The sequence below is a fragment of the Haliotis asinina genome, chromosome 10, assembly GCF_037392515.1.
Source record: "Haliotis asinina isolate JCU_RB_2024 chromosome 10, JCU_Hal_asi_v2, whole genome shotgun sequence".
In the NCBI taxonomy this organism is placed as follows: domain Eukaryota; kingdom Metazoa; phylum Mollusca; class Gastropoda; order Lepetellida; family Haliotidae; genus Haliotis; species Haliotis asinina.
In genome coordinates, this window is record NC_090289.1 from 7,380,561 (window position 1) to 7,407,910 (window position 27,350).

A 27,350-nucleotide genomic window follows, 5' to 3' on the forward strand; every position below is an offset into this window, starting at 1 on the left:
AGCTCATTGCATGTTTAAATTCAGCAAAAATGAAACAAAAATGTACTACTTTTTGACTTGTAGTTTATCCATACAAAAAATGTTGATGAACTTTTGCTGTGTATATATCAATGACAGGATTATTACTAAATGTAGATGCTGCTATTTTAAGTTAACAATTCCACCTTCTAAAATACAATCAGATGAATAGATTATGAAATGGTCATAAAATGGACAACATATACTTGGTCAGTGGGTCAAGTGAGGTATCTGACCAATGGTGCCCACAATCATGGGTCTTTGTTCTGCTGACCACGTTCGAATTCCTCAAGTGATTTGTGTCTTTAACACGATAACAAGTGTCGCTTGCGGCCTTCAAAATGTCCAGCTTGGCAGGGTCCCTCGCCTGGGAACAGCTACATATTGGATCCAGCTGCAGGTTTTCTACGGCGAACTAACCGGGCCATAATCGCTCCCCTCCAGCGGGTTCCGCGACGGCACATCTTACTTTCAGAGATAATTTGATAATAATAGACTAATGTGTTTGAGCAACAAAAATAATGCAAATTTAACACACAAACACCAGTGAACGAATCATGTTACATAGATACAATATTGTAGAATAAATCATACATGCACACATACAAGCATACATGCATGCATGCATTCATACACACACTCTCACACATACATGCATGCATACATACATACATACATACATACATACATACATACATACATACATACATACATACATACATACATACATACACACAGACATACACACATACACACATACACACACACATACATACATACATACATACATACATACATTCATACATACACTGTATTGTTTGCACTCGGATGTAGCAATACTTAACACTACATTAAACAAAAAATAGAAATACTGTACTGACGCAAATCACATCAGGAGTACAGCAATACTTAACACTACATTAAACAAAAAATGGAAATACTGTACTGACGCAAATCACATCAGGAGTACTGCTCTCAATCTGCTCTCATTCCTAATTATATTTATATATCATTTTCAATCAACTAAAAATATTATAGTTAACTTTTAATGGTAAACGCTATCTCCTAAAATTGTTTGTCGATATGTGGTGCGGCGGGGTCAAGTAATTACCCTAGTGTGACCTAGCTGTAACCTGAACTAGGCAGGAGAATAGTCCAGACAGACTTGCAGATCTTGCAGTTTCTTCAAGTCATGCTAAAATCACTTCAACACAATTCATGTTATCAGCCAGACAGTCAATGACTGTCTGGTCATTGACCGGGATTGTCATAATTAATAAAAACTATATTTCAGTTGTAACATTATAATTACTGTTTATCTATATCAGTTGGTCCCTTTGTACAACATAGTATCAGGAAATCTTTCATATACACTGAAAATATTACAACCCTTTGCACCCTGTTTAAATGGTTAGATGGTTTCCTTGTCATCTTGCAAGTAATTAGTCTCAAACTTTCTATTGTTATAACGGCATTGACAAATATCAAAATATTTATTTATGCACTGTTTAATGGCTACCAGCGTTGAGCCAGTTAGTAAACAACCACGAGTAAAACATACTTCACAAGTGATGCTATATCTTCCCATGCCTTCTTTTTGTTACGTCTTTTTTAAATTTACGCACACTTACATACCACAGATCAAGTTTACAAAAGAAAAACAAAGTATTTGGAGAAAAAAACACACATTCTGTCACAATTAGCATTTCACGACACATAATTGAACGTGCATTGCTTACTCAGCGAAAATTAAATGGAATTGTTTAGTCAGTAGAAATATAAATATGAACGTGATAAAATTAAGTTCTTCGATGAGAGGATGGAGTGAAAATAGGACGGTGTCGTGTGTCGTATTGCGGACAATTATAGAAACGTTTGATGGTCACAGGGGGAGGGCTTTAGGCTTCTCAGGTCACCATGATAGATTTGCATGATGCTTAACATACGTGACCCAGATTTTGTTTCAGGTCAAAGCAAGACGTTACTACTCGATAAATACTTAACGCTTGAGAAAACTCATTTCTGTTAGTAAATATATTGAAACATAATCAATTTTATCAATGCAATTCAAAGTTACTCTCAAAGGAGACTACATTGGTCAATATTTTTTTGTTTTAATGAACATGTTCTTCCTGCTTTGACTTCGGTATTAGTTCTTTTGTTAGTATTTGGAGATTTATGCTAATATATACAAGTGAATACAAGTGTTTCTGGAAGAAATGAATTGACTGTATATTAAACATGACTTTGCATTGAAATTGATTGGTCGGTGAAATAAAAAAGAACTTTATTCAATATAATTGTAGACATATGTTTCAAATAATCTATAAATGAAAAATTTAGAAGCACAAAAATTGGTTTTCAAGATATTGTGCATACATTTATATTCTTGTTCATATTAATCTGTTATACAAAGCATATTATGGTCAACAGTTGAAAGATGCTGAGACGAGAACAATCCATTGTTTAGGTATCGGGTTACATTTAGGCAGAGCTGCGGAGTTTGGAGCTGTTTGGAGGCTGGCGTTTCCAGGCTTGCTCAGAGAGAGGGTCAATTCTCGCCTTCCCGATTGGTCCATTTTTTATGCACGCCATATAAAATCCCTGGTCTAGCAGACCGGGTTTGTTGGCAGCTTTCACAAGCCTGCCAGACAATATTGTATCCAAACTTCCTAGGAATCCGTTGTTGAGCTCCAAGGAGCTCAGGCTCGGCTCTTCCTAGTAGTAGAAGCCATTTTCTGGCTTCTAAAACAATCTTGTAATTTTAAAGTTTGTCTGTGAATGTCTTGACGTTTTGTCGGACTACACATCAGGATGTGGAGAGAGGCTTTGATAGCCCTATTGGCTCTTGCAGCCGTGATACACGCTCAAGGTGGGTTAATTTCAATTTCTGCACGTTTTAATAAGTTTTATTTCATAGGCATGTGTTTAAAGTGACTGTACACGTCGCAAAGTGACAATGCGGCAAACGTATATCGTTGCCGTGGCGGTTTTCATTCAAATTTCAAAAGAACTTAGTGAAGTCATTTATAAATGTCGCCTCTTCAGGAAGACATTGGTATCTATTACTTTAGCGTTTCTTAACATGTGCCAAAGTATTTAGCAGCTTGTAAATTGATTCTTAGAACAAACTTCAATTTCTGTTTAATAATTCAAAGAAACTTTTAAACATTAGACAGAAGTCTTTAGATTGAAAAGAACTGTCCGGGAAGTTGAATTTCATATGTATGTTGAAACCTTTGTACAGCCAGCTAATGGCTTGACGTAACACTCTGTGACAAAGCACGGCTCATGAACTTGAAATCAGGGCTGCTTATTACACGCAGGGCTTTTAGCATGTATACTCTTTTCTAGCTGGTGCCCAGAAGCTGCCGTGCCATGATGTATATATGAATTGTCATGCCATAGAAATATACTTGGGTTAGCAACCACCTTTCAGTGCAACAAGTTGTCAGTTTAAAATATTGGCAATAGTTCACGGTAGGCAGGTCGCATGGGACCTTAGTGGACCAATGAAACTTCATGACCTAGGAAATTTGCATAATGGTTGAGATGAAGGTCATGACACGTTGTCGAATGACACGTTTACTATGTGAGCTTAATTTCTGCTTAGCTGCCCTTGCTTGCTTGGTCGGTCTTTATGGGGTTTTGTTTTACCTGTCGTTGCAAATGATTAATTGAAGCCGCACTCCTAGATTGGATTAATATTAATTTGTTTTACTAAAAGCCTATCAAGAAGTTAGTTTTTCATTTAAACATAACAATTCATCAGCTCATCTCATAAGAATCTTTGTTAAATGTTCAACACATTGTCCTAAGGTAAAGGCGCCAGTGGTTGGCATTGTTAGCGAGCGTAAATGTATGCGCTCGTGGAGGTTGGCTTTACAGGATATAGTGAACTATTTATAATTATTGACTTTATCGGTTAATATAGCGGTCGAGTCATTGTTTAAACAAGGAAGTGGTACAAAGCTGTTGTGTAATCATATGTATTTACAGTTTTATATGTGTGCCCTGTCTTGTAGAAAATATGATTGCACCTTCTTATTGAACCATTGCGTATCACTGCATTTGATACTTACAACACTTATTCTTCTTTTACTTAATTCCAATACGGTGCTTAAATCAATTTAGTTACTTAATTTGCCTATGCTGTTGTATTTTATACACGGTGTGCACATATCATCATTGATAGTTTATGCGATCTGATAAATGCTACATAACAGGTTTCGCTCTCTGTCTGGGGATAGACCTGTTTGCTACGCTATGTAAAACAATGATAGTTTCACGTTTGAGTGAAAATGTTACAAAATGTCACGATCACTTAGTATTTATCCAAATATCTTGAAGGTCAATAGCAATGTCAGAACTTTAATGAACGTAGAGACATTTCAGTGATGTGTACTTACCCTGAACTTACGAGAAAGTGAAGAGCCTGATAACAACAGTCAACAACAGTTCAATCAGTTGAGTTATCCTGTCTCTCATCCTGTTATGTAGGGTCCACGGGAAAGTTGAATCCCACGTAAGCAATTGGCAATTAGAACAGAAACAGCATTTCAAAACAAATATGACCAAAACAGTGAAATGTAATACCTGATACGTACTTGGCATCTGAAAAGAGCGTTTGCCCTTTGTCTATACACGAAATGTTCCTAGAGTTCGCTTTTGTTTTCGACATGGGTATGTAGTAGGGTCCAAGAAAATGGCACCCTGTTTTCTCATCTGATGTGATAATACGCGCAAATACCCTACTACACCATCATCTACACCCAACCAATGAAATAATAGTTTGTCGACAAAGTTTGAGAACTATACATCGATGACAAACGGTACCAGCATTGTTTTGCCAGATAACATGTTGAGCTGGAGAGGCAACTAACATTATTAATGGCGATATTGTGTATGTATTTAATTATTAATTATACATGTCCGGAGTAGATCACACCCATTGTGTACATCTTTGACTGCCTTTACTGCAACGAAAACGTTACTTTTTAAAAACATACTTTACAGTTATACATTATTTCCAGGCGTTGAGAGCGAATGCTATGATGAAGCGGGTGAAGAGGTTGCCGATGGCGACAGTTGGATTCCGGACATAACTGACCCATGCTACGTGTGCACATGCAGTGGAACACAGGCTATCTGCAAGGATACAGCCTCCTCCTGTGCGTCTGTCGACTGTGGTGATGATGAGCCTGTGAAGCCTGTTGGTGTATGCTGTGCCACGTGCCCAGGTGGGTGAACACCGTACAGTCATGCGAAGCAATGTATTTACAAGACTGCGCCTTACTTAAGCGCATAGTCTCATCAATGTGTTGGATGTATGTTTTATTATTGTATTAAAACAGCCTACAGGGGTGACTTGTTAATTTTCTAAGGAGGACACAGTTGATTCTCCAAGAATCATGAACCAACGATACAAATTGTCCTTAAGAATTTTGAAAATAATATATGCATCTTTCATATGGCAAAACAATATATTTAATCATAAAGTGTCCAATGTGCCATTCATGTTCAACAATGATTGCGGCCTTTGGCCAACTGACAAACTAATATCATATACTAAAAACATGAAGTATCCTAGGATCGTACAGAAAAGACAGCGTGTATTATGAAAATATGATGTGCGGCAGTGATATTCGATGAGACAAATGGAGTAGCGTATTCGGTATTTGACCGAGCAACGGTATTTGAAATGTCTACCAAATGCTAATGGCGACACAATACTTTGCTCTAAGAAAGGACACATTTGCAGACTGGGCCGTATCCTGTTAACAGCTGTTCCGTGTTGATAACATGTGTCACGACGTTAACTCGACCAAATAATGCATAGCCAGTCAACAAAATAGTGCTTCACCAGAAAGCTAAATTCGGCAAAATATATTTTCGCAAACAAAGTCAAACTGAGACTACAAGTGGTATGTTGTGACATTGTCAGTCCTGAACTTAGAAATGGCGATTGTGTCTTGTTATCCTGTGATGTATAATATCATACCAAGCCAAAATCAATCTTAGTTCTATTCCATGTATGACTCTTTGCCTACTAGATATACTGATGTCCGATTAAAAGTAGCGTTCAACCTCATTAATTAGTGAAACCCAACCATTAGCTGAGACCACTATCTTACGCGTGTGAATAGATATACACCCGAGAAAAAATTTTTAAAGCCACATTTTATATTCATCCAATTTCGAATCATGTTTATTTATGAAACATATTTCCTTTTCAGATAAACCTTCCAACACAGAGCAGGTAGGCGTATCGGAGTTCCCTAGATGCACGTGCACCAGGCGGCGACTGTTTAGCTTAGTTCATAGTATGCACGTGCATGCTCCTTCGTGTCTGTGTATTCACTCTGAGAAGGCGTAGAGTTCAATATCAACGTATTATGCAGGTCGATGCTAGCACACACAATGTTGACTTCGAGACTTTAAACCTTGGCCCCAACACACAGGCGTGCATCTTAGCCAGTTAATTCTGTATCTTGTTCGGAAGTGCAATGCCCAAGTCTCCATGGAATAGAATATGACATATCTCCTATTCAGCGAGCGAAGATTGCATTCCTTATTTTGCTACATAAGTAGTACATCTGAACAGTTTAGATTTGAAATGAATGTATTTGAATCATTTTAACATAGGTGTTTCGGAGAAATGATATAAACATAAAAAGGCCCCATGACGGTCTGGTACGCAAAGATGCAGGCACATATGTATGGCCATTTTGTTTCAAAAGAAGATGTAGCAGTTATTAGTTATAGACACCCGGGGATTATGTGCTTCAGCTTTGTAGCAAATTGCTCACTGAATATACATATGCAGTGGATTGCAAGTATGTTTCGATTTTTCAGAGCTTTCGAGACCCAAACTGATAAGCGCACGCGAGAATGGGAGTGACATGTGATGGCTTACGAAGATTACGCCTCTATGTCAATTTCATCTCTGCGCATGTGCATCAGGGACTTGAACGCTGAAAAATCCTAATTACCCGTGATCCACTGTATGTAAATGATTTATTTCTTTACATCTAGCATACCTTTCAAAATTGTATTGCACATTTGTGTGCTGGGCCAAATAATGGCACAATATTTTAAGTGATGCCCGGTTGGTGATGTCAGAAATGTATTTAAAATTCAAATTATGTGAATTTATATTCATGCTTTCTTTATGAAGTATTTACCATTAACGTCGGCATGATGATGTAAGTTCGATATTTTATTATTATGGGCATATTAAACATGCACCACATAAATAGAGGGGATAACTCCTGCATTAGTCCCCAAGTGTCTTGTTTTGGTTTGGCTTTTCAAGACAAGACAGTCTTTCAAATTGATGCGAGCAAAGTTTAAAGTCTCTCTCAGAATCTCTGACAAACGACAACCCATCTTTTGAACTCTCAGCCACTCAGAAAGTTCTAATCGTCAGAGCTTACGTCACTTCCTTACAGAGATAACCCTCGTCATTTAACCATTCGATGCACGAGTTATCTCCCCTAACATATGCACAGATAATGTATTGATGCTTATTTGGTATTTGTTGATGTCTTGTCTTCAGGAAATGCTCGGTGATGAAGCATCAGAGGGGGGATCTGATATAGCTAAGTCACGTATACGTAGACAGGCAGGGGGAAGAGGTGCAGGAAGTCGACGCCGTACTAGTACCAGAAGACCTTCTAGTAGACGAACTGGTAGCTTTAGTACTAGAGGCGGCGCTGGTAAAGCTGGTGGCAAACGTGGCAGTAGCTTCAGTTTTAGTTCAGGTGGCGGTGGTGCCGGTGGCGCTGGAGGTAAACGAAGGGGTGGGGGAACTGGAAGTAGCTTTAGTTTCGGATCTGGTGGCGCTGGTGGTGGCGGTGCTGGAGGTGGTGGTGCCGGAGGTGCCGGAGGTAAACGAAGGGGTGGTGGAACTGGAAGTAGCTTCAGCTTCGGATCTGGTGGTGCCGGTGGTGGCGGCGGCGGCGGTGGTGCTGGTGGTGGTGCTGGTGGTGGTGCAGGTGGTGCTGGTGGTGCTGGTGGTGCTGGTGGTGGTGCCGGTGGTAAACGAAGGGGTGGTGGAACTGGAAGTAGCTTTAGTTTCGGATCTGGTGGCGCTGGTGGTGGCGGCGCTGGAGGTGGTGGTGCCGGAGGTGCCGGAGGTGCCGGAGGTAAACGAAGGGGTGGTGGAACTGGAAGTAGCTTCAGCTTCGGATCTGGTGGTGCCGGTGGTGGCGGTGCTGGAGGCGGTGGTGCCGGTGGTGCCGGAGGTGCCGGAGGTGCCGGAGGTGCCGGTGGTAAACGAAGGGGTGGTGGAACTGGAAGTAGCTTTAGTTTCGGATCTGGTGGCGCTGGTGGTGCCGGTGGCGGTGGTGCTGGAGGTGCCGGAGGTAAACGAAGGGGTGGTGGAACTGGGAGTAGCTTTAGTTTCGGATCTGGTGGCGCTGGTGGTGCCGGTGGCGGTGGTGCTGGAGGCGGTGGTGCCGGTGGTGCCGGAGGTAAAAGAACGGGTGGTGGAACTGGAAGTAGCTTCAGCTTCGGATCTGGTGGTGCCGGTGGTGCCGGTGGCGGCGGCGGCGGTGGTGCTGGTGGTGGTGCTGGTGGTGGTGCTGGTGGTGGTGCTGGTGGTGGTGCCGGTGGTGGTGCCGGTGGTGGTGCCGGTGGTGCCGGTGGTGCCGGTGGTAAACGAAGGGGTGGTGGAACTGGAAGTAGCTTTACCTTTGGGACCGGTGGTACAGGGGGAACAGGTGGCACAGGAGGGACAGGGGGCAAAACAGGCACTTTCACCTTCGGTACTGGAGGATCTGGAGGAACCGGGGGAAAGACCAGTGGAAGCACTTTCACTTTTGGTTCAGGTGGTACAGGTGGTACAGGTGGAAAAACTAGTGGAGGCAGTTTCACGTTTGGCACTGGAGGTAAGAGAGGGACTGGTGGAACCGGTGGTACAGGTGGAACAGGTGGAAAAACCAGTGGAAGCACTTTCACTTTTGGTTCAGGCGGTACAGGTGGTACGGGTGGTACTGGTGGTACAGGTGGAAAAACTAGTGGAGGCAGTTTCACGTTTGGCACTGGAGGTAAGAGAGGGACTGGTGGAACCGGTGGTACAGGTGGAACTGGTGGAAAAACCGGTGGAAGCACTTTCACTTTTGGTACAGGCGGTACAGGTGGTACGGGTGGTGCTGGTGGTACAGGTGGAAAAACTAGTGGAGGCAGTTTCACGTTTGGCACTGGAGGTAAGAGAGGGACTGGTGGAACCGGTGGTACAGGTGGAACTGGTGGAAAAACCGGTGGAAGCACTTTCACTTTTGGTACAGGCGGTACAGGTGGTACGGGTGGTACAGGTGGTACAGGTGGAAAAACTAGTGGAAGCAGTTTCACGTTTGGCACTGGTGGTACAGGTGGTACAGGTGGTACAGGTGGTACAGGTGGTACAGGTGGAAAGACCAGTGGAGGCAGTTTCACTTTTGGCAGTGGTGGTGGAGCTGGTGGAGCTGGTGGAGGTGGTGGTTCTGGCGGTTCTGGCGGTTCAGGTGGTAAGACCAGCGGAGGCAGTTTCAGTTTTGGGTCAAGCGGAACAGGAGGAAAAACGGGAGGGAAAACAGGAGGAGGTTTTGCATTTGGCTCTGGGACAGCTGGCACAAAAACAAGTGGTTCCAGCTCTGGTTCCACTGTTTCCGATAAAGATTTGAACATTGGTTCAAGATCCGGCAGCGGAGGTTCCGGTAGTAGTTCATGGAGTAGCTCTTCTAGGAGTGGTTCGTCAGGGACTGGTGGTAGTGGGGCTAGTGGTACTGCTGGTGGGGCTAGTGGTACTAGAGGTACAGCCGGCACAGCAGGTACAGCCGGTAGAGGGTCATCTAGTGGAACACGGTCATATGGCACATCTGGAGCGTCAGGTAGTCGAACTCGAAGTTCCGGTTCCAGTAGGTCTTCTTCCTCTAGAGGCAGCAGTCGTTCCTACAGTACTTCTTCCAGGGGTCGTTCTAGGAGTAGTGGTTCTAGCGGCAGACGCCGCACTGTGAGTCCTTCTCGACACTCTTTCACCCGTGTCACAAGAACATATAACATCAAAACGTGGCCCAAAGTGCCCTTTCTCAGGCGTGGTCACTCGCATCTTACTTGACCAATACGTCTATCACATGTGTAGTTTGCCTTGTCTGTATAGTTTAGTTGTGGTAGACGCATTGGTCCAGCAAGAAAACAGTCATCATTCTCTGCCCCTTGGAACACGTTTTGTAAATATCATTTCTCTGACAGTAACCACCGTTTTTGTACATATATGTTCTGGTGACATGACTTACCATCAAAGACACCTTCGTGTCTCTTCTCTGAAAAGAAAAAGGTCACAGGTTTGGAATGCACTATACCCCGAAATGCTATTTTTATCTAAGAAGAGACACGTGGGTGATATTACTGCACATTTATCCTTCACACCGTACGTAAATTCATTGTATTGATCACTACATACATATCCATCGCATTGTATGTCAGGTCAGAATTATAATGTATATTACATCATATATTTGTAATGTACTGCACATCTGTTATGTCTCTGCTTTTGTGTTGTTCTCCTGCAAACAGAACCCTGTAAATCATAATACAGTATCTGCTTATTTGTATTGCTTCGTGAATGAACTTCAATTTAAATTATTGGGATCTCTATACAGGACGCATATACCTGGTAAAACCACGTGACATAATGAGTAATGTAAGAGTACACTGATAGGAAGATACCCTTGTAAATCTTGCGACTTTACCAGTAATGCATGGAGTGAGGAGATAGTGTCCATTAGATAATAGGTTAGTTTGACTCATAGCACTTTTAGGTGTTCAAATTTACCTTGATGATATATGACTGATATGGAGGTCACAATCAAAGACTGTTTAAACGGTATAATAGTATACTGCCTCTGACACACAGAAACCACCGTGTTTATCTCCGCTACAATATTGCAGGCCCAGAACACACAAGGCAATGTCAAGGCCGGACCCGCCTTCTCTCCACAGTACTACTCACCAGTAAGTAAAGCATGCTAGAAATCTACAAAAAGCCATTTATTTTCCCATTTAAACTCAACATGACAAAGTGCTTTCCATAATGTTAACAATCACCATGTTTCCAAAGCACGTACGGTTTATTCTGATAAGCCAGTGTTTGTGAATCACTATGAAATGATGATGACACCAGAAAAAAATAACGTGGAGATATGTAGAGTACTCTCTTTTTCAGGGTGCACCTGGCCCACGTGGACCACCTGGCCCTCCTGGACAACCTGTAAGTAGCATTAGTGCATCAGACAAGCTCTCTCTTCAGTGTATGTAAATTATCATGTATCACATGCTTAAAGAGGATCAATCCTTTGCTCGAAGTTGTATAACAGAAAATATATTGACAAACAACTGACTTATACCCTTGGTTATAGTGACAGTAAAGATAATGACTCTCTTGTGTTGATATCCAGGGACCCCAGGGATTCCAAGGAACGCGCGGAGAATCTGGCGATCCAGGTCCACCCGTAAGTTGTCCAGTCCATATTAGGAAGCGTTTAAGTGTCAGAGTGGAACAGAAGACAACGTTACTAGTTTGGTCGTTAAAACGACTGAATGAGGATTAGTTGGTCAAACTGCAGGACCTGAAATTGTCAGTGTGTCGTCAACTGCATACATATAGTCTGTCGTGTGTCATCGACATGTAATTTAAACACATTTTTAAAAACAGTATTAGTGTATATCCAGTACATATAAAACGGTATGGCGACACAATACTATATCTTGTGTAACTTATTATTATTATCTATCAGTTACGTTTTTGTAACATTTCTGTATCAGTTACACGTGTCTATTTCTCTCACGATTGATCACATTGCAGGGTTCCCCTGGACAACGTGGATTTGCTGGCCCCCCAGGTCCCCCCGGTCTTGATGTAAGTGACACCCAGCCCGTCACTCTCTCGTAATAAATAACCCACATAGCCAAGATAATTTGACTCAGCAACGTCACTACGTTATGCAAGATAATAAACATTAACACCAAATGATACCCCAATCGACAAATTATAAGATTGATCTCTACTTCTTCTCTACTTTGCTACGGATACGCTATATTTCGTATATTTACCTTTGCTTCTATTTACTAGAATGTGAATCCTGTTCGTTATGTCACCTTTCTGTATTCCCTGTGTCATGGCTATTTATTAACTGTGTCTGTCTGATGCAGGGCGAAGAAGGTATGCCTGGAGATCCTGGCCCAGCCGGAGCTCTTGGAGCACCTGTAAGTGATGACCGTCTTAGCATGATTAATGCTATCTGAACACTTCAATTATTCACCTAAGAACACATGGTTAACAAAATTAAACAGTAGCTACCTGGCTACCATTACTGGATCACAGCCAAAACACTTTGTAATGTATATAACACGAAAGTTCAATGCAACGTTTTCGTATAATATATATGTCATCATTGTACGCCTGATTTTACCCAGTAACGTTTATGGCACCAAATGACCCAACAAACATCGTTTTATAGATGTTATTTTCATATGTGTATGTTGTCATGGCCTTCTGATGGACGCCTACTCTGTTGTGTAGGGAGCAGCTGGACGCCCAGGAATGCCAGGAATGCCTGGACCCAAAGGACACAGAGTGAGTAAATATAATAATGTCATTTTACATCGCCTGCGTCTATTGTGCAGTAAAGGGTGATGGCAAAAATAATTTTGAAGAGTTTTTAAAAAGTCTGTGTTTAAGCTTCAGAATATGTGTTCACCAATAAATTAACTACTTTTTATACTGTATGTTACAGGGAGCATCTGGTCGTCCCGGCCGTGACGGAGAACAAGGAAAGCAGGGAGAGAAAGTACGTATTCGTTTTGAGTGTAAATATGTATACGTTCCTGTAAAATACATTTTACATATAATTCTTCATGTATGACTTATAATGTGTTGTATGGGCGTCATTGCCTTCTCCACAAACTAACGCTTGTATTCCATATTTCAGGGTATTCCCGGTGCAGCTGGAGCCCCTGGAGCTTCTGGACCTCAGGGACCCCGTGGATCCCCCGGAGAGAGAGGCCGTGACGGAAGTCCCGGTGCCCCCGTAAGGATTAATACCTTTTCGTTTAAATAAAGTTACGGTTTTAAAGATACAATCCTACTCAATAAATTAAGTCTTAAACTATTTGCGTTTTCTGGAATCTTCATTAAATTATACTATCAAATTGCTGATGGTGTGGTATTTGCCGTGAAGGGTATCCGTGGAGAAGATGGTATGGCTGGTAATGTTGGACCCGCAGGACCTATTGGACCCCCCGGAGCCCCCGGATTCCCCGGATCATCTGGAGCTAAGGTAAATTTCATTTTTGGCAAAAACACGTTCAGGTCGGACATTAGGACAATCCGTGCAAGTTGTAAGATGTATTAATTAAATGTTCTGCGGACTTAGTCAGTAAGTAATTAGTAAGAAATAAGGGACTCATGCGACAGTCATCTTGTAATGACTCACGATACAGTCAACATACTGACTCTTTATAGGGAGATGCAGGTCAGTCTGGAGATCGTGGCCCAATGGGAGCCCAGGGTGCCCCCGGAAACAATGGCGCTGCCGGACAACCTGGTCAGCCTGGAAGGCCTGGTTCCCCTGGTGATGATGGCAATCCTGGTACTAAGGGCGAGATGGTGAGTTTGGATCATTACTTCTTAGAAAGGGACATTGTTGAACTCTAACATTGTAATCTAATAATTACACGAATCGTTACTCCTGATCAAACATCAAACTCTTTGCCATTGTGAGCATATTAATTGCAATTAATGTGTTCTTAATTAAAGAATTGCTAGTGTATCTTTGTTCCATCTATGATACATGAATTCCTTATTACAGGGACCGGCTGGTGGACCCGGTTCTCCTGGCTTCCCAGGACCCCAAGGACCTCCCGGAGCCGCAGGTGCCCCCGGTCCTGCAGGAGGCAAGGGAGATCAGGTATGTATTGCAGTTGTCCAATCTTGTGAACAGTTAAAGTGTTAAATATAGCGTACTTTTAACAACTGTTGATTGATTTGTTGTCAGATTTGTGTCCAGCTAATTCTCGGTAGTTTGGCAATCACCATGTGTAATATTACTCTCTGTACAGGGACGTGATGGAAGCCCCGGAAGCCAGGGAGAGGTTGGAGCTGCTGGTCAACCCGGTGCACAAGGAGAGAGAGGTCTGCCTGGACTTCCTGGTCAGGAGGGAAAGAGGGTAGGCAAAACATTATAACCTCCCACTATAACCCAGCATGTACCACTTCTGTCTGTGCTTTCAGAAACGAAAGTGTGCGAGGTTCAGTTTTACGCCGTACACATCAATTTGCCAGCTATATGGCAATTGTCTGTAAGTAATTGAGTCTGGACCAGACAATCTGGTAATCAACAGCATAAGCGTTGATCTACGCATTTGGAAGATATTCAACTATATTTTTAAAGTAATATTGAAAATAGATTTCCAGAGCTGCTCTTGCTCTTTGTAAAATGCTGAATTCCTTTTATTCATTATTCAGTATGGATTTTGCAATTAATGATATTTTCCTCCTATAGGGAGCCACTGGAGCCGGTGGACCCCCCGGCCCCCCAGGACCAAGCGGTGAAAGGGTAAATACTACTTTCCGTTAATATATTTGTAATGTTTTATATGAAACTGCCAAACTCTCACTTTCCTCCAGCAATAGATGTCTAAACAAAATTTAAAACGACTAATATAGTTATTACACAGTTTTTTTCCTTCAGTGATTTAGTTCTGTTGAGGAAATATAAGGTTATTTGGAAATGATGATTAATGAACCTTTTAGGGATGTATAAAGACTATGGCTTCCAGACTTTAAACACACAGACATGACTCACAGTGATATACAGTTTATATCCAGTAATGTATTTCAAGAGAATACATGCTATTAATGATGATATTGGAACTTGCCAGGGACTTCCCGGAACTCCCGGAATGACTGGACGCCCCGGCGCTGCAGGAGTTCCTGGAAAGGATGGAGCACGTGGTCTCCAGGGAGAACGCGGAGAGGCTGGACAGCAAGTAAGTACTACGTCGCATCATTTTGATTCTGTAACACTGTACAAAGTCTTGGCATTGTCACAGATAATTATGGACATTATCATTTACACTTCCTGTTATCGACAATATGTTCATTGTTTGTGTCACAGCAAACAATACTACTGTTTCGAATAACGCATGATTTCATGTTTTCCATTTCATCTACTTGATGATAAAAACGTAACCTATGTGTTGTGCTTCTATGCAAAATAAGCCACCATATGTTTGCAAGAATAAGACAATGTTACTTTGTATTGCAGGGTGTACCTGGACCCCCAGGAAGCGCTGGACAAACCGGAGCTCGTGTGAGTAACCTTCTGCTCAATGACTTTATGCATGAGGACAGCCATGCATTTCGTGAAATAACGCCATTATGACAATATGTCGTAATAAACAATGATGACTAAATAGTCACGATTTATAAATTGAACTGGTTTCCTTTAAGGTGTGACGTAGCCTCTACTGACATGTAGTCCCAAAAGTTAAGTTGATTATTCAAAATATATGTCAGCAAAATATACTTTAACATTCACATGGAGCTCAAAACCATGTTTAATGAACAAAGCTGATGCAAACAGAACAAGCCAAATCAAGAGACATGACTTGAGACTTGGAATTATCTCTCAGTATGCTCCCTGCCAGGACACGCGGCTTTACGCTGTGCGGTCCGTACCAATTTTAGCTAAAAATCAAATCTGTTGATTATTATTTATCGTTATTATTATTATCGTGCACTGAGCCATCATGTTATTTACCATACAGGGTGCCCCAGGATTGTCTGGTGCTGACGGTGCCCCTGGCGAGCGTGGACCCGCTGTGAGTGCAACTTAAACTGGTGTTTAACTCAAACGTCGGACGTATGGACAGAATACCATTTTCATGTGGAAGTGACATTTGTACAACCAGTAAATTAATTAATTATTAAGTAATTGTCGGAGGTCCATCGAGTCTATTCAAATGATGACAGTAAATACTGCACGTTACTGTCACAATACCAGTTTGGTTACTTGATGCTGGAATACTAAAATGAAATCGAAATGGACTTCTATTTATCAAAAAGAGTGATTTGAAATTCTCGCCCTGAAATGTAAATATCTTGTTTCAGGGCAACCCCGGAGTTGATGGTAACCCAGGAGAACAAGGACCCCAGGGCATCCAGGGACCACCAGGTCTTCAGGGACCCGCTGGAAACAAGGGAGACACTGTAAGTATTCGTTACAGGTTGAAGTGCAGGCAAACAGCGACTTCGAGTTGTCCGAGATCTGAAATTACAGTAAAATTGTGCCCTCTTATGTAATACACATATTTTACTTACAGACAGCCGCAATAATCACATTTCGATACAATCATATAATTATGTACAAAATGATAACGATGCTCTGTACATCTGAGACCTCTGCACTCGTTATATGCTGAAGAAAGTAATTCAGTGTGTGTGTCCGTAATGTGATACTGAGAGAAGGTTCTGTATCTTGGATACGTTAAGTTAACATTGTACGAAGAGGACACTGCAGTTTGCGTTATCTTCATTCACAAGGGCCCAGCAGGCAAGGACGGTGATGTTGGCAGACCAGGAGCACCAGGAGCCCGTGGACCCAGAGGACCCGCTGGAGAGGCTGGTTTGGAGGGACCCCCAGGATCACCCGTACGTCCTGAAAACCCTTACCGTAACTGATTTCGTGCATAATTTTTCAATAAACATCATCGTATGTATATTTGCATGAAAATTAATCATAAGTCACAACAAAAGATTACACGCCAAACAAATTGTCTTTGCACATTGTAATGCATTCCATGAGTAATGGTTTCATAATATGTGTGTGTGTAAACATAGGGTGCTGAAGGAGAGATTGGACCTTCCGGACGCCCAGGCGAGCAAGGATTCCAGGGACTTCCCGGTCCCGCTGGACCCCCCGGCGAAGCTGGACGCCCAGGACCACCCGGTGAGACTGGAATCCCCGGAGAGGTTGGCGCAAGCGGAGAGAGAGTAAGCAGCATTCTCGATTGTCCAGTTTTAGAGCAGTATATTGAATGATACAGTATCACCCATGGAAGGAAATCAGCTTTTTCGGACACAGAAGGATTAACAATGAATAACCTTGAGAAGATTCATCTGTAGTTCTGTTGGATGCTACTGATTCCCGATATTACATATATTGAGTACTAGTGAACGTTTTGTTTCATCCTTAATCAATAAAACGACGACAAATGTGAGGACTTTGTCTCTTGTTTCCTAGGGTGAACGTGGTGCCCCCGGAGAAGTTGGTGTTGCTGGATCACGTGGTGCACCAGGAGAGAGAGGACCAAGTGGACCATCCGGAGAAGTCGGACAAGCTGTAAGTAATCCGCAGTGTGACTCTATTCACCAAACCTTTCAGTGATGAAAATGGGAATATTGTACTAAAATAATTGCTCAATGCTTCATTCGGACATCAGATGCCTATATGACACTTGTCAAGACCGGGTTTGATACCCATATTGATACAGTAAATAAACTTTGTAGTGATGTTAGTACAGTATTAAAACACATCTGGAGAGTAAAACACACTCTTCTATATGGATCGCCCCGTGCGATGGAAACTCATGCGATGGAACAGTATTAGTATATAAGTGTATGTAGGTACAGGTAGCTTATTCCGATTACGTTTGCTTCAGGGACCACCCGGACCCGCTGGAGCTAGGGGAGATGCCGGCGCTCAGGGTCTTATCGTGAGTAAACTTTGTTTACCCAAATGTCAGCCATGTCGTTGTTTTTTTCTACCTGTACAGCCAAGTATAAGATATCACCTTTAAACCCTTTATCTTAAGAGACTGTGTTACATTTACCATGTATCTTAAAGAGACTGAATTACATATAAAGGTGTAATATTGTCTTAGTTTTAAGGTAAACATGAACTGATCATGGTATATCATCATGTGGTGGCCTGTTTCAGGGTATGCCTGGTGAGAGAGGTCCAATTGGACGCCCCGGAGCTCAAGGAAACAGGGTTTGTTTGTAAAACAACATATAAATACGAGCAAGTGAATTATGTAATATTTAACTTAACTGCAGTGTTACGGCCTTAATAAGATGCAGTCATCGATCCATCTTTGGTGGCAACGTAGTGGTATAAACATTATGATTTTTATGATAAAGATGAAGAGAAAACTGATCTCCCTCAGCTGATTTTCCAAGGCTTTTCAAAAGCTTGATTTGCTGCTTTTGGTAGGGTCTTACTGGAGAGCGAGGACAGGATGGAGAACCTGGTCGCCCAGGTGAGGCTGGACCCCCAGGATCACCCGGTCAGCCCGGACCTTCTGGACTTGTTGCTGCTAAGGGAGACCGCGGAGAAACTGGACCCGCTGGAGAGCCTGGCCCACCAGGTTCATCTGGACAGAGAGGACCCGCAGGAGCCCAGGGACCACAAGGACCAACTGGACTTGCTGTAAGTGACGATCTTGTGGACCTTGTCTGTAATGTGTAACCTACACCTGAATCGTTTATTAACAGAATGTTGTCTTATTGATAGAATCGTGAAAGTATTTGTTTGTCAGAACTGACAGAATCTTTGTAGTAAACAGTATATAATCGTTTGATAATTTAGTGTCATAATGTTTTTATGACATGTTTCCATTCTCCGATCTTGTGTATCTTTATACAAAACTGTTGTTGGTAATATGCTAGTTATATCATTGATAGTATTAATATTGTCATTCAGTTCTCTGACCTGGTATTTGGTGATATGTGACAATATAATTATTTCTAAGCACCGTACTTCCATAAAACTGCAACGATGTGTTTGTACGTATTCAGGGACCTACAGGAGAGATGGGACAACCAGGAGATGACGGACAGACTGGGGCCAAGGTAAAATGTCATATATAGCTACTATAGGACAATATAATGAAGTGGTAAAACAAACTTAAAATAACCAAAATAGACTTTATCTATTATCTTTATATATCTATGGGCCATATGGCTTGATTTACTAAACAAACTTGATTGAAACATTTTCTCTTATTCACATGCATATCTATTTCTTTGGAAATGCAGTATTAAATTCAGTTTCGTGTCGCTTGTACTATATACTATTAGTTCCCTTTTAAAAATGAGAATTTCAATACTAACAATTTGAATTTTTGTAAAACTAAATGGCAATAAATCATTCTTCATTCAGGGCGACACCGGAGCACGTGGATACCCAGGCGAGGCTGGACCAATCGGCGCACCAGTACGTTCACTTCAATAGATTTTTCAGAGCGGTGTGACTTACCTTCGCTCATTTAACGATAACTAGATCTACCGCGTGGTTTCACTCTTGTGATATGGAGGTACTGTGGACGACGTCTGATATCGTTAGTTGTTCAATCTTTTAAAATTAAAATGGTTAACATTGTATTTAGATTATCCATGTTATCGTAAAATGCATGTGGTTGGCCATTTATATTAAAACGTGCGTCAGGAATTCGTAGGCAATCCGTTTCCGTTGCTTTGGGGATTTCAACCAACCTTCTGCAACTGTGCGATGACTTTCAGGGAAATGAAGGACGCGAGGGCAGGAAGGGCAACCGTGGATCTGCTGGTATTCCCGGCAATTCTGGAACCCCAGGTGACCCAGGACGTGCTGGACCCCCTGGTGCCCCAGGCGCTCAAGGAGCACCCGGACCCGCAGGAGCTACTGGACTGGCCGGAGATAGCGTATGTGATTTCTGTTAGACTGACTCATTTCCATATTTGATTCAACAATTGTAGAATTGGATGAAGACCAATTGAAATCGTTCCAGTTGAAACTAATGTTTGCATTGTAAGCATTATGGTACAATATAGATATATCTATAACTATACAGGCATGTGTTCAGTATAAACGTTATCTGCTTCTTAGGGCGAGCGTGGCGAGACTGGACCTCCTGGTCGTGCAGGTGAACCTGGCTCTCCTGGCCTTCCTGGTCTTGATGGTGCCCAAGGAGAGAGAGGATCTACCGGACTCACCGTAAGTATACTCACTTCCATTGATGTCCATGACTATACGACCCTGTAAGAGCAATGTTTCAGCCCGATAAATTGAAGATACAATGCCACGTTGTCCGTTATGGAAAAAGTCTTGGCAGAAACTGATCAGCTTTAATGCTTCATTAACAAATAATTCATGCATTGAACAATCGTATTGTTCTGATGCAGGGACCAGCTGGACCTGCCGGACCAGTAGGACCCCAAGGAGAGCGTGGTGCCAACGGATTCCCAGGTGCTCAGGGAGAGGCTGGTGCAGCTGGACCCCCCGGAGCTGCCGTGAGTTTTTGTCCATCTAATCTAGAATGTGCGCCAAATGTGATGTTAAATTTTTCACTCGATTATGTGAATGCTGTATGCAAACTGAACAAACTATCATATAAGACTTTCCACTTCACAAACACAAACGTTATGACGCCCAATATCTTTCATAGGGAGAGCCCGGACTTCGTGGAGAAAATGGAAATGATGGTGCCCCAGGACAAGCCGGACCCCCAGGACCTACCGGACCTGCTGGTTACCCAGGAGAGACTGGACAACCCGTAAGGATTCTGCCAAGTATTATGATATTCACCAACAGTGCAAAACGTGAAAGATGTAGCACATACACATAGCGCATGTGTACATTTACCTTATATATTCATCATTCCAAACAGGTTATAACGCCAAAGTGTCTCTTGAAGAAATGGTAAAATCGACAACAGAAATTAGTGTTCTCACATGAAGCACACCACGCCTTTGTATGCAGGTGACTCTGGTTGTGTCTTCTTTCTAATGGATAGAGAACCGAATACGTTTCATGAAATTAATTAAATGTATTATTACCTCTACTCTAAATGGAACACGATGATTTGTCTCAGGGATCTCCAGGAAAGGATGGACCACTCGGAGCTGTTGGACGTCCAGGAGCAAAGGGAGCTCGTGGAGCCGCTGGAGCCACTGGACCACCAGGACTTAACGGACCTGTTGTAAGTTGTAGCAGCATGTTGTAGTGATATATCCTGTTCCCTCAAAAGTGAACATTTTTAACCCTAATAAGTAAATTTGAATATGGCGGTGTCTTTCGAATATTTCATGAGCGTGATTTTAATAGACTGTTTGAATTCCAGGGCGCACCAGGAAACTCAGGACCTCCCGGACCTCAGGGAGAACGTGGCGAGAGGGTGAGTTTTGAATGTATATGCTAACTGTGGTAAAGTAGTCTGATGTAAAAGCTACTAGTATATCATGTTTTTGTTTTGAGAGATACCATTTCACTGAGTGTACAAGAACTCTTTACACATAAAATACGCCTTTCTGAAGAATGACATGTTGTATGATCCATTATACATATATATTACTTATGTTTAGGGAGAAGTTGGCCCCAGTGGACCCGCTGGATTAACCGGACAACGTGGACCCGCTGTATGTATCTTACATATACATCTCTTTCAAACATGTAAACAAATAATGCAAATAATATGTTGATATATGGACCTGGAGTACAGTTGCTCATATTCACCATGTGGATGGATTCAAATAAAATAGTGTTTCAGAATTGCACATCAAATATAATGCATTTATTGTTAAGGTCAATTACTGTGTTGAATTGCATAATATACTTCCATACTCTGCTTACGGGTCAATGCTTTATTATAGGGTGCCCGCGGTGCTCAAGGAGAGAAGGGAGAAAACGGATGGGATGGAGCTAAGGTACGTAGTGGCAGAGTCTGATATTCTGTCATATATATTGTCCCACAAAATATATGCTATCTGCATTTTCATATTTGAACCAATTATCAACTACTTTCAAAATTTGTCACGTTTTAAATATGTCAGTTTAAATTATTCCCCTTAGTGAATGCTTGAAAACTATGAATAATGTCAAATGATGACAAGAATGTGACTCTGAATTTACCATATTACAGGGCGACAAGGGCTGGCCAGGAATGCCTGGACCCCAAGGACCACCCGGACCTCTCGTAAGTAACCTTAACTCTAGTCTGATTGGTAGCGACGACTAAACAACTGATCAGTATATAATAATACAATATTCAAACTATTATCATCTACAGGTAATCAAGTCCTCTTTGGAATTATCGACTTTCTAGCACCATCCAAGTTAAATGTTATTGATATCATTCGGAAACACATAACATCATCTTTTTATTCATTCATAGAAGCGACAATTTTGTTGGTTATAAGGTATTATTTTGATCTTTTAATGACTTATTTTAGGGAAGCAATGGAGATCCCGGCCCACCAGGACCTCCCGGAGTTGCTGGCCAGAGTGTAAGTAAAGGACATGCCTCATCTATTGCAAGACTTATACCTTACTCTGTAACCATGTACTTACTGTAAAGGAGCAATCAATACTGGTGGAAATGAGTCATAAATCCGTGGATTGCATATATAGTATAATATACCACATTCACTTCGCGAACTGAATGCAAACGTTAAAGCAACATTTGTCTTGAGTTTTAAATGGCAGTTTCAGAAAATCGTGTCTGGTTCTCAGCTACCCATCAACATGTTTTTATTATAGCTTTCTTTTTAACAAACCGGTAAATCTGCCTCGTCAGATCTCACGATGTTTAGAAGTGTTATCACTGTCAAAATGGATAGCAGATGATATGGATTTTCCTTGACGCATGCTCTGTTTCGAGATGTTGATGATGTTGCTATCTTTTCAGGGAAAAGCTGGAAGTCGCGGTCGCCCCGGACGTAGTGGAAGCCCCGGACAACAGGGACCCCCCGGACCTTCTGTGAGCATTACACGTTCATCCCGTACAACAATATAATATGACGCTTAGTGCCCTTAGATTCTTTGTGACATCCACTGTTTGTTTCTTTGTGACTTTCGAAACCATTAAACTTTAAAAGAATGATATTGATTGGAAAAGCACAACCATTTCTTAATGTTATGACAGTATGTTTAAACCTATTCCTAGCTATTTGACCTTCTGATTTCAGGGTGCTCGTGGACCAGCTGGAGACGACGGACTCTCCGTAAGTGGACAAAAGCAAAACATTACTTGAATAGTAAATACTGTAATATCGTAACTAACCGGATGAAAACTATTCACATCCAATCTTGAGTAATCTGTTAGCTGTAAAATGCATCTGACAATACCCGATTTATGTTTTATTGAAAAGTTAATTGTATGCAATAACACTACCTAGCATGACACTTTCAACGTAAACTATGATATTACAGGGACCCAAGGGACCACCCGGACCTCCTGGACCACCAGGACCACCTGTAAGTACAAACATGCTGTTGATTTACTTTCTGTCAGTGGCGTGCCATATAAAACCATCACTCATTCCAGGTTCGATTCCCATAATGTATAGAAGGTGTCCTTTCATGTAATTTTCCACCTATGTTTCTATTTTTTTCACAATGGATTTGTTTCGCCCTATGATTCCCTATTCCATATTTAAATCCACTGTATGAACCTTCCTCCTTTAATAAGGCTGGAATGTTATATTTAAAGCTCAAGACCTCATTCACTTATAGGAGTCGTTTGAGACGGCACACGTTCTTGCCCTTTTTACAAGAAGTAGAACTTTGAATTGTATGTATTGGAATAAAGGCGATTAGTAACAGTGCATTTTTAAGCGTGAAATTTGTAGAACATTTCCTTTATGTCTGCCCTAGGTGTCATGACTGATGGAATAATAACTGTTTCATACTTGAATATTTTAAGGGCTACGGACCAGTCTATTCACCTCAGCCAAACTGGAACAAGGGACCAGACCCATACCAAGTTAGTCATCATTAATGCTGTTGATCAATACGATTATAATGACAATGAGGCAACTTGTACAGCACAGCAATCCGCACAATTTAGTGTACCCTACGATTGAGGGATACTTTTAAACAAAATTACTGTGACAATAATATAAAATCACTGAATCAATTCATATCAATGACCACAGCGTCAGTAGGGTGCTTTGGCAAAAAACATTAATAGTAATGAAAAAACAAAAGACACTATTTTAAGATATTTATATAATGAATATCAATATCTAATAACAACCTGTCTTTCCTTTTCAGTATGATGAGCCAGAGGTAAGTACAGTTTCAATATGTGATGAAATAGTACAGTCTCAAGACGACGTAATAATTGCATAGTGTTAAGGACACCTTGGCAGAAGTAACAAAATGGCTTTACAGATACCTCAATGCGTCTGATGTTAATAAATCAATGCTTAAGAATTGCAGTATAAATGTTGTGCCTACTGTTTACAAGTACCCAACAACTGGTTGCAATCAACATCATGTCAGTATGAAGTGTTACGATTTCATGACAATGTATGTGTTATGCAGGGCGGCATGGCAGTGTATGAGAACCTCAACAGAGTTAGAGAGGCTATCGCCCGTATAGGACACTCCAGACTCGGCAGCCGTACTTCACCTGGCAAGAACTGCAGGGACATCAAACTCAGCAACCCCGACTTCAAGGATGGTCAGTAAATCCTAACAGGACAGTCACGTGTAACGTTTGGCAATGGAGCTGATGTGATTCGTAAACACGGAATCGTACACATGACACAACTTTTATGTGATATTTATAAAAGAGGAAATGTCCTATATATGACATGAAGATATCGACATGCAAACTTTTGATGTAAACATAACCTGCAGAGAAAATAAATGAAAATTGCTTCAAAATGACTTCAGACAGAACCATTTCGAAACAGATCTTTAATCAGTGCATTTCTTCTTGAAGGCGAATACTGGATCGATCCTAATGGCGACTCTGCTCTTGACGCCATCAAGGTATTCTGCAGAATGGAAACCCTTGAGACTTGTGTGAAGCCCAAATTTAGTGAGGTAGGTTATTGACCACAGCAAAACTTGATTCTTTTTTATTCAAATATCAGAAAACAGGATTAAAGTAGCTTCTTAAGAACTTTATATACAATGAATAAGATGTTCTGCATTAACATTGTGCTGTGTTCTTATGTCATTGTTGCCGTTTCAGTACCGCCGTGACCGCTGGACCAAGGACACCACCAGTGGCCAATACTTCATGAGCGATGTCTTCGGCAAGGTCAAACAGGTACGTCTTCGACGCTATTGTTTCTTGGTATCAAGAAAAAATGATCTACTTTCGTACTACAATTAGTATGTACAATATCATAGAAAAACAGCAAACTATATCAGATACTGTTTTTTTTTAACCTTGCCTTACTTGTAATGAATCTGGAAACCACAAAGACTGACATTTGACCTTAGGTTACAATGTAGATATTCTCCTCTCAGTGAGCGCATTCATCTGACTGAACGGTGATCTTATTACAGTTCAAGTACGACATCGACGATCGCCAGATGAAGGTTCTCCAGTTCGACTCCCAGAGCGCCAGACAGGGAGTAACATACCACTGCCTCAACTCACACACCTACGGCACCCGCTTCATCACCGATTCCGGCGACGAACTTGACTCAGCTGAGGGTAGATTCAAGAGGTCAACATACATCGACATCCTGGAGGGAGAATGTGAAAGTGTAAGTAGTTATCTTCAGACTAAATTTTGCAATTTCTTATTTTTTTAAATGATATTGAGGGAAAGCGGCTTACATATTTACGAGTACCACGTGAATTTGTGTAATATGACACAGAAATATGACATCTTGTTATACATCGTACTTTCTGACAGCATGCCTATCTACACTAACGTTTTTCTCTTCCAGGTATCATCCAAAGATAACCAGTGGCATAGAAACAGATATGAAGTTAGGACCAACAAATCAGAACTATTGCCTTTAGTCGATGTCTTGCTATTCGATATTGGTGGAGAAAACCAACAATTTGGCATCGAATTAGGAGAGGTGTGCTTCAGCTAAACCGACAAGATACATAGCTAATTTGCATAATTTAATATTTTGGTGCTATGGGGCCAAACGTTTTCAAGGAGTATCATCCATGTTAGTGGTCTGTATTTTCAATGCCCAAATCAAATTCCGTCCACATGTTGTATGCTAGTATTTTAAAGATCACGTGAATGTAGGACCTCGTTCTGACTTTGATGACCTCATTGTTACCAAGGCAACTGTGATGCAATCCACCAATGACATTTGGCGGGGAAACACCACTCAACTGTGATGTAAATATTGTGATACAACAACTCTAACACTGCCACGATTGACTCACACCTCGCCAAAAATCTGGGATGAACCTCAAGGAAAACTTATCATTTTATCAAAGAAATATTATCATTTGATTAATCCATGTCCATTTACAATAACATCTTTCATTGTCGGTGCGAAGCTGAAAGGGGAAATAAAATTAAAAAATTATTTTTTATAATGTTGTTTTGTTTGTTTTGAATAATGGAGATTGGACACATCTATGAAACGTTAAGTGCACAGCTTGATCATAGGTCAGAATATGATCCGTGCCAATACTGGTCCTCAGTCTGTGAGAAATATCCAGACGCGCGAGGGACTCAACAAAGTGCTAAACATCTATGAGCCATGCCTCACTGGATAACACCACGCTACTCATGAACCAGCACACACACATACACGCACACGCACAGACCTGTGTGTACCGGAAACACGCTATCGTAACTGAACGTGGGTTCTGAAAGCTACTGATTCCATTTTCATACTGTCACTGCTAGTGGTGCAGGGGAACAGTACCGATTCATTAAGTGATTCGATATATGCAACAGGTGCCTTTTGTCAAACAGGAACCATTTAACGGAAGGCAATTAGCTTCCTCTGATTCATACCGCATGTTTATTTGACTTTTCTGTTTTCTACTTCACTTCCACTTTATAGCTTGATAAAACAGTTCTCTCATGTGAACGGGTTACATGTGCAGTTAGTGAGTGAGTTTAGTTTTACGCCGCTTATATCATGGCGCGGGAAACCCGCAATGGGTTTCACTCAATGTACCTACGTGGGCAATCGAACCCGGGTCCTCGGCTTGACGAGAGATCCCTTTAATCAGCAGGCTACTCCGTCACCTCTGACATATTCAGATGAGGTCATCAGAAAAAATTATGTTCAATTGCCTCTCCTACAAGTTGTTCTTTCTACAGGCCTTCTACAGGCCTTCTACAGTTGTTTCTGATGGTGACGCTGCATGGGATGTACGACAGTCTTCACTTACAGCAAGTTGTATTAAAGGCCAGCATTAGTCAATGGTTGCAAATACGAAAACCTTGTTGTTGTCGAAGGGTTATAGTTCTTGGACGCAAGATACATCGGTGCATCACGATGCCATGGGTGATTTTATAAACCATTACCATATTCATTTGTTTCCGGTAGCAACTGTTCACTTACAGGTGACATATCAAGTTA

General features: G+C 41.6%; 1 protein-coding gene across 5 annotated transcripts; it reads left to right on the forward strand.

Moving 5' to 3' along the window:
- Positions 1-2,640: 2,640 nt before the first annotated feature.
- LOC137298473 (collagen alpha-1(I) chain-like) lies at positions 2,641-26,339 on the forward strand. Of its 5 annotated transcripts, none has more exons than XM_067830752.1 (51): positions 2,642-2,890; positions 5,052-5,258; positions 6,255-6,277; positions 7,577-8,470; positions 8,645-9,317; positions 9,411-10,012; positions 10,951-11,013; positions 11,225-11,269; positions 11,457-11,510; positions 11,864-11,917; positions 12,211-12,264; positions 12,581-12,634; positions 12,795-12,848; positions 12,990-13,088; positions 13,239-13,337; positions 13,523-13,666; positions 13,869-13,967; positions 14,119-14,226; positions 14,562-14,615; positions 14,941-15,048; positions 15,327-15,371; positions 15,829-15,882; positions 16,172-16,270; positions 16,604-16,711; positions 16,901-17,053; positions 17,304-17,402; positions 17,722-17,775; positions 18,000-18,053; positions 18,276-18,491; positions 18,860-18,913; positions 19,224-19,277; positions 19,583-19,744; positions 19,929-20,036; positions 20,225-20,332; positions 20,488-20,595; positions 20,914-21,021; positions 21,163-21,216; positions 21,404-21,457; positions 21,692-21,745; positions 21,961-22,014; positions 22,271-22,324; positions 22,726-22,797; positions 23,006-23,041; positions 23,250-23,294; positions 23,743-23,802; positions 24,093-24,107; positions 24,366-24,504; positions 24,769-24,872; positions 25,024-25,101; positions 25,344-25,547; positions 25,734-26,339. In XM_067830752.1, exons 1-51 carry the CDS (start codon positions 2,833-2,835, stop codon positions 25,884-25,886), a joined length of 6,306 nt encoding a protein of 2,101 aa, XP_067686853.1. In that variant the 5' UTR covers positions 2,642-2,832; the 3' UTR covers positions 25,887-26,339. The 5 variants fall into 5 exon arrangements, with proteins under 5 accessions (XP_067686856.1, XP_067686853.1, XP_067686855.1 ...); XM_067830754.1 differs by having other exon boundaries at positions 9,420-10,012; XM_067830753.1 differs by having other exon boundaries at positions 7,577-8,165; positions 8,265-8,470; positions 8,645-10,012.
- The last annotated feature ends 1,011 nt before the right edge of the window (positions 26,340-27,350 follow it).

Excerpts from the sequence above, each read along its gene's own strand:
- LOC137298473 (XM_067830751.1), top strand. The coding sequence starts at position 2,833 with ATGTGGAGAGAGGCTTTGATAGCCCTATTGGCTCTTGCAGCCGTGATA. Across the intron at positions 5,259-6,254 it reads ATGCTGTGCCACGTGCCCAG|ATAAACCTTCCAACACAGAG; the intron begins GTGGGTGAACAC and ends TTTCCTTTTCAG. Across the intron at positions 18,492-18,859 it reads AAGGACCAACTGGACTTGCT|GGACCTACAGGAGAGATGGG; the intron begins GTAAGTGACGAT and ends GTACGTATTCAG.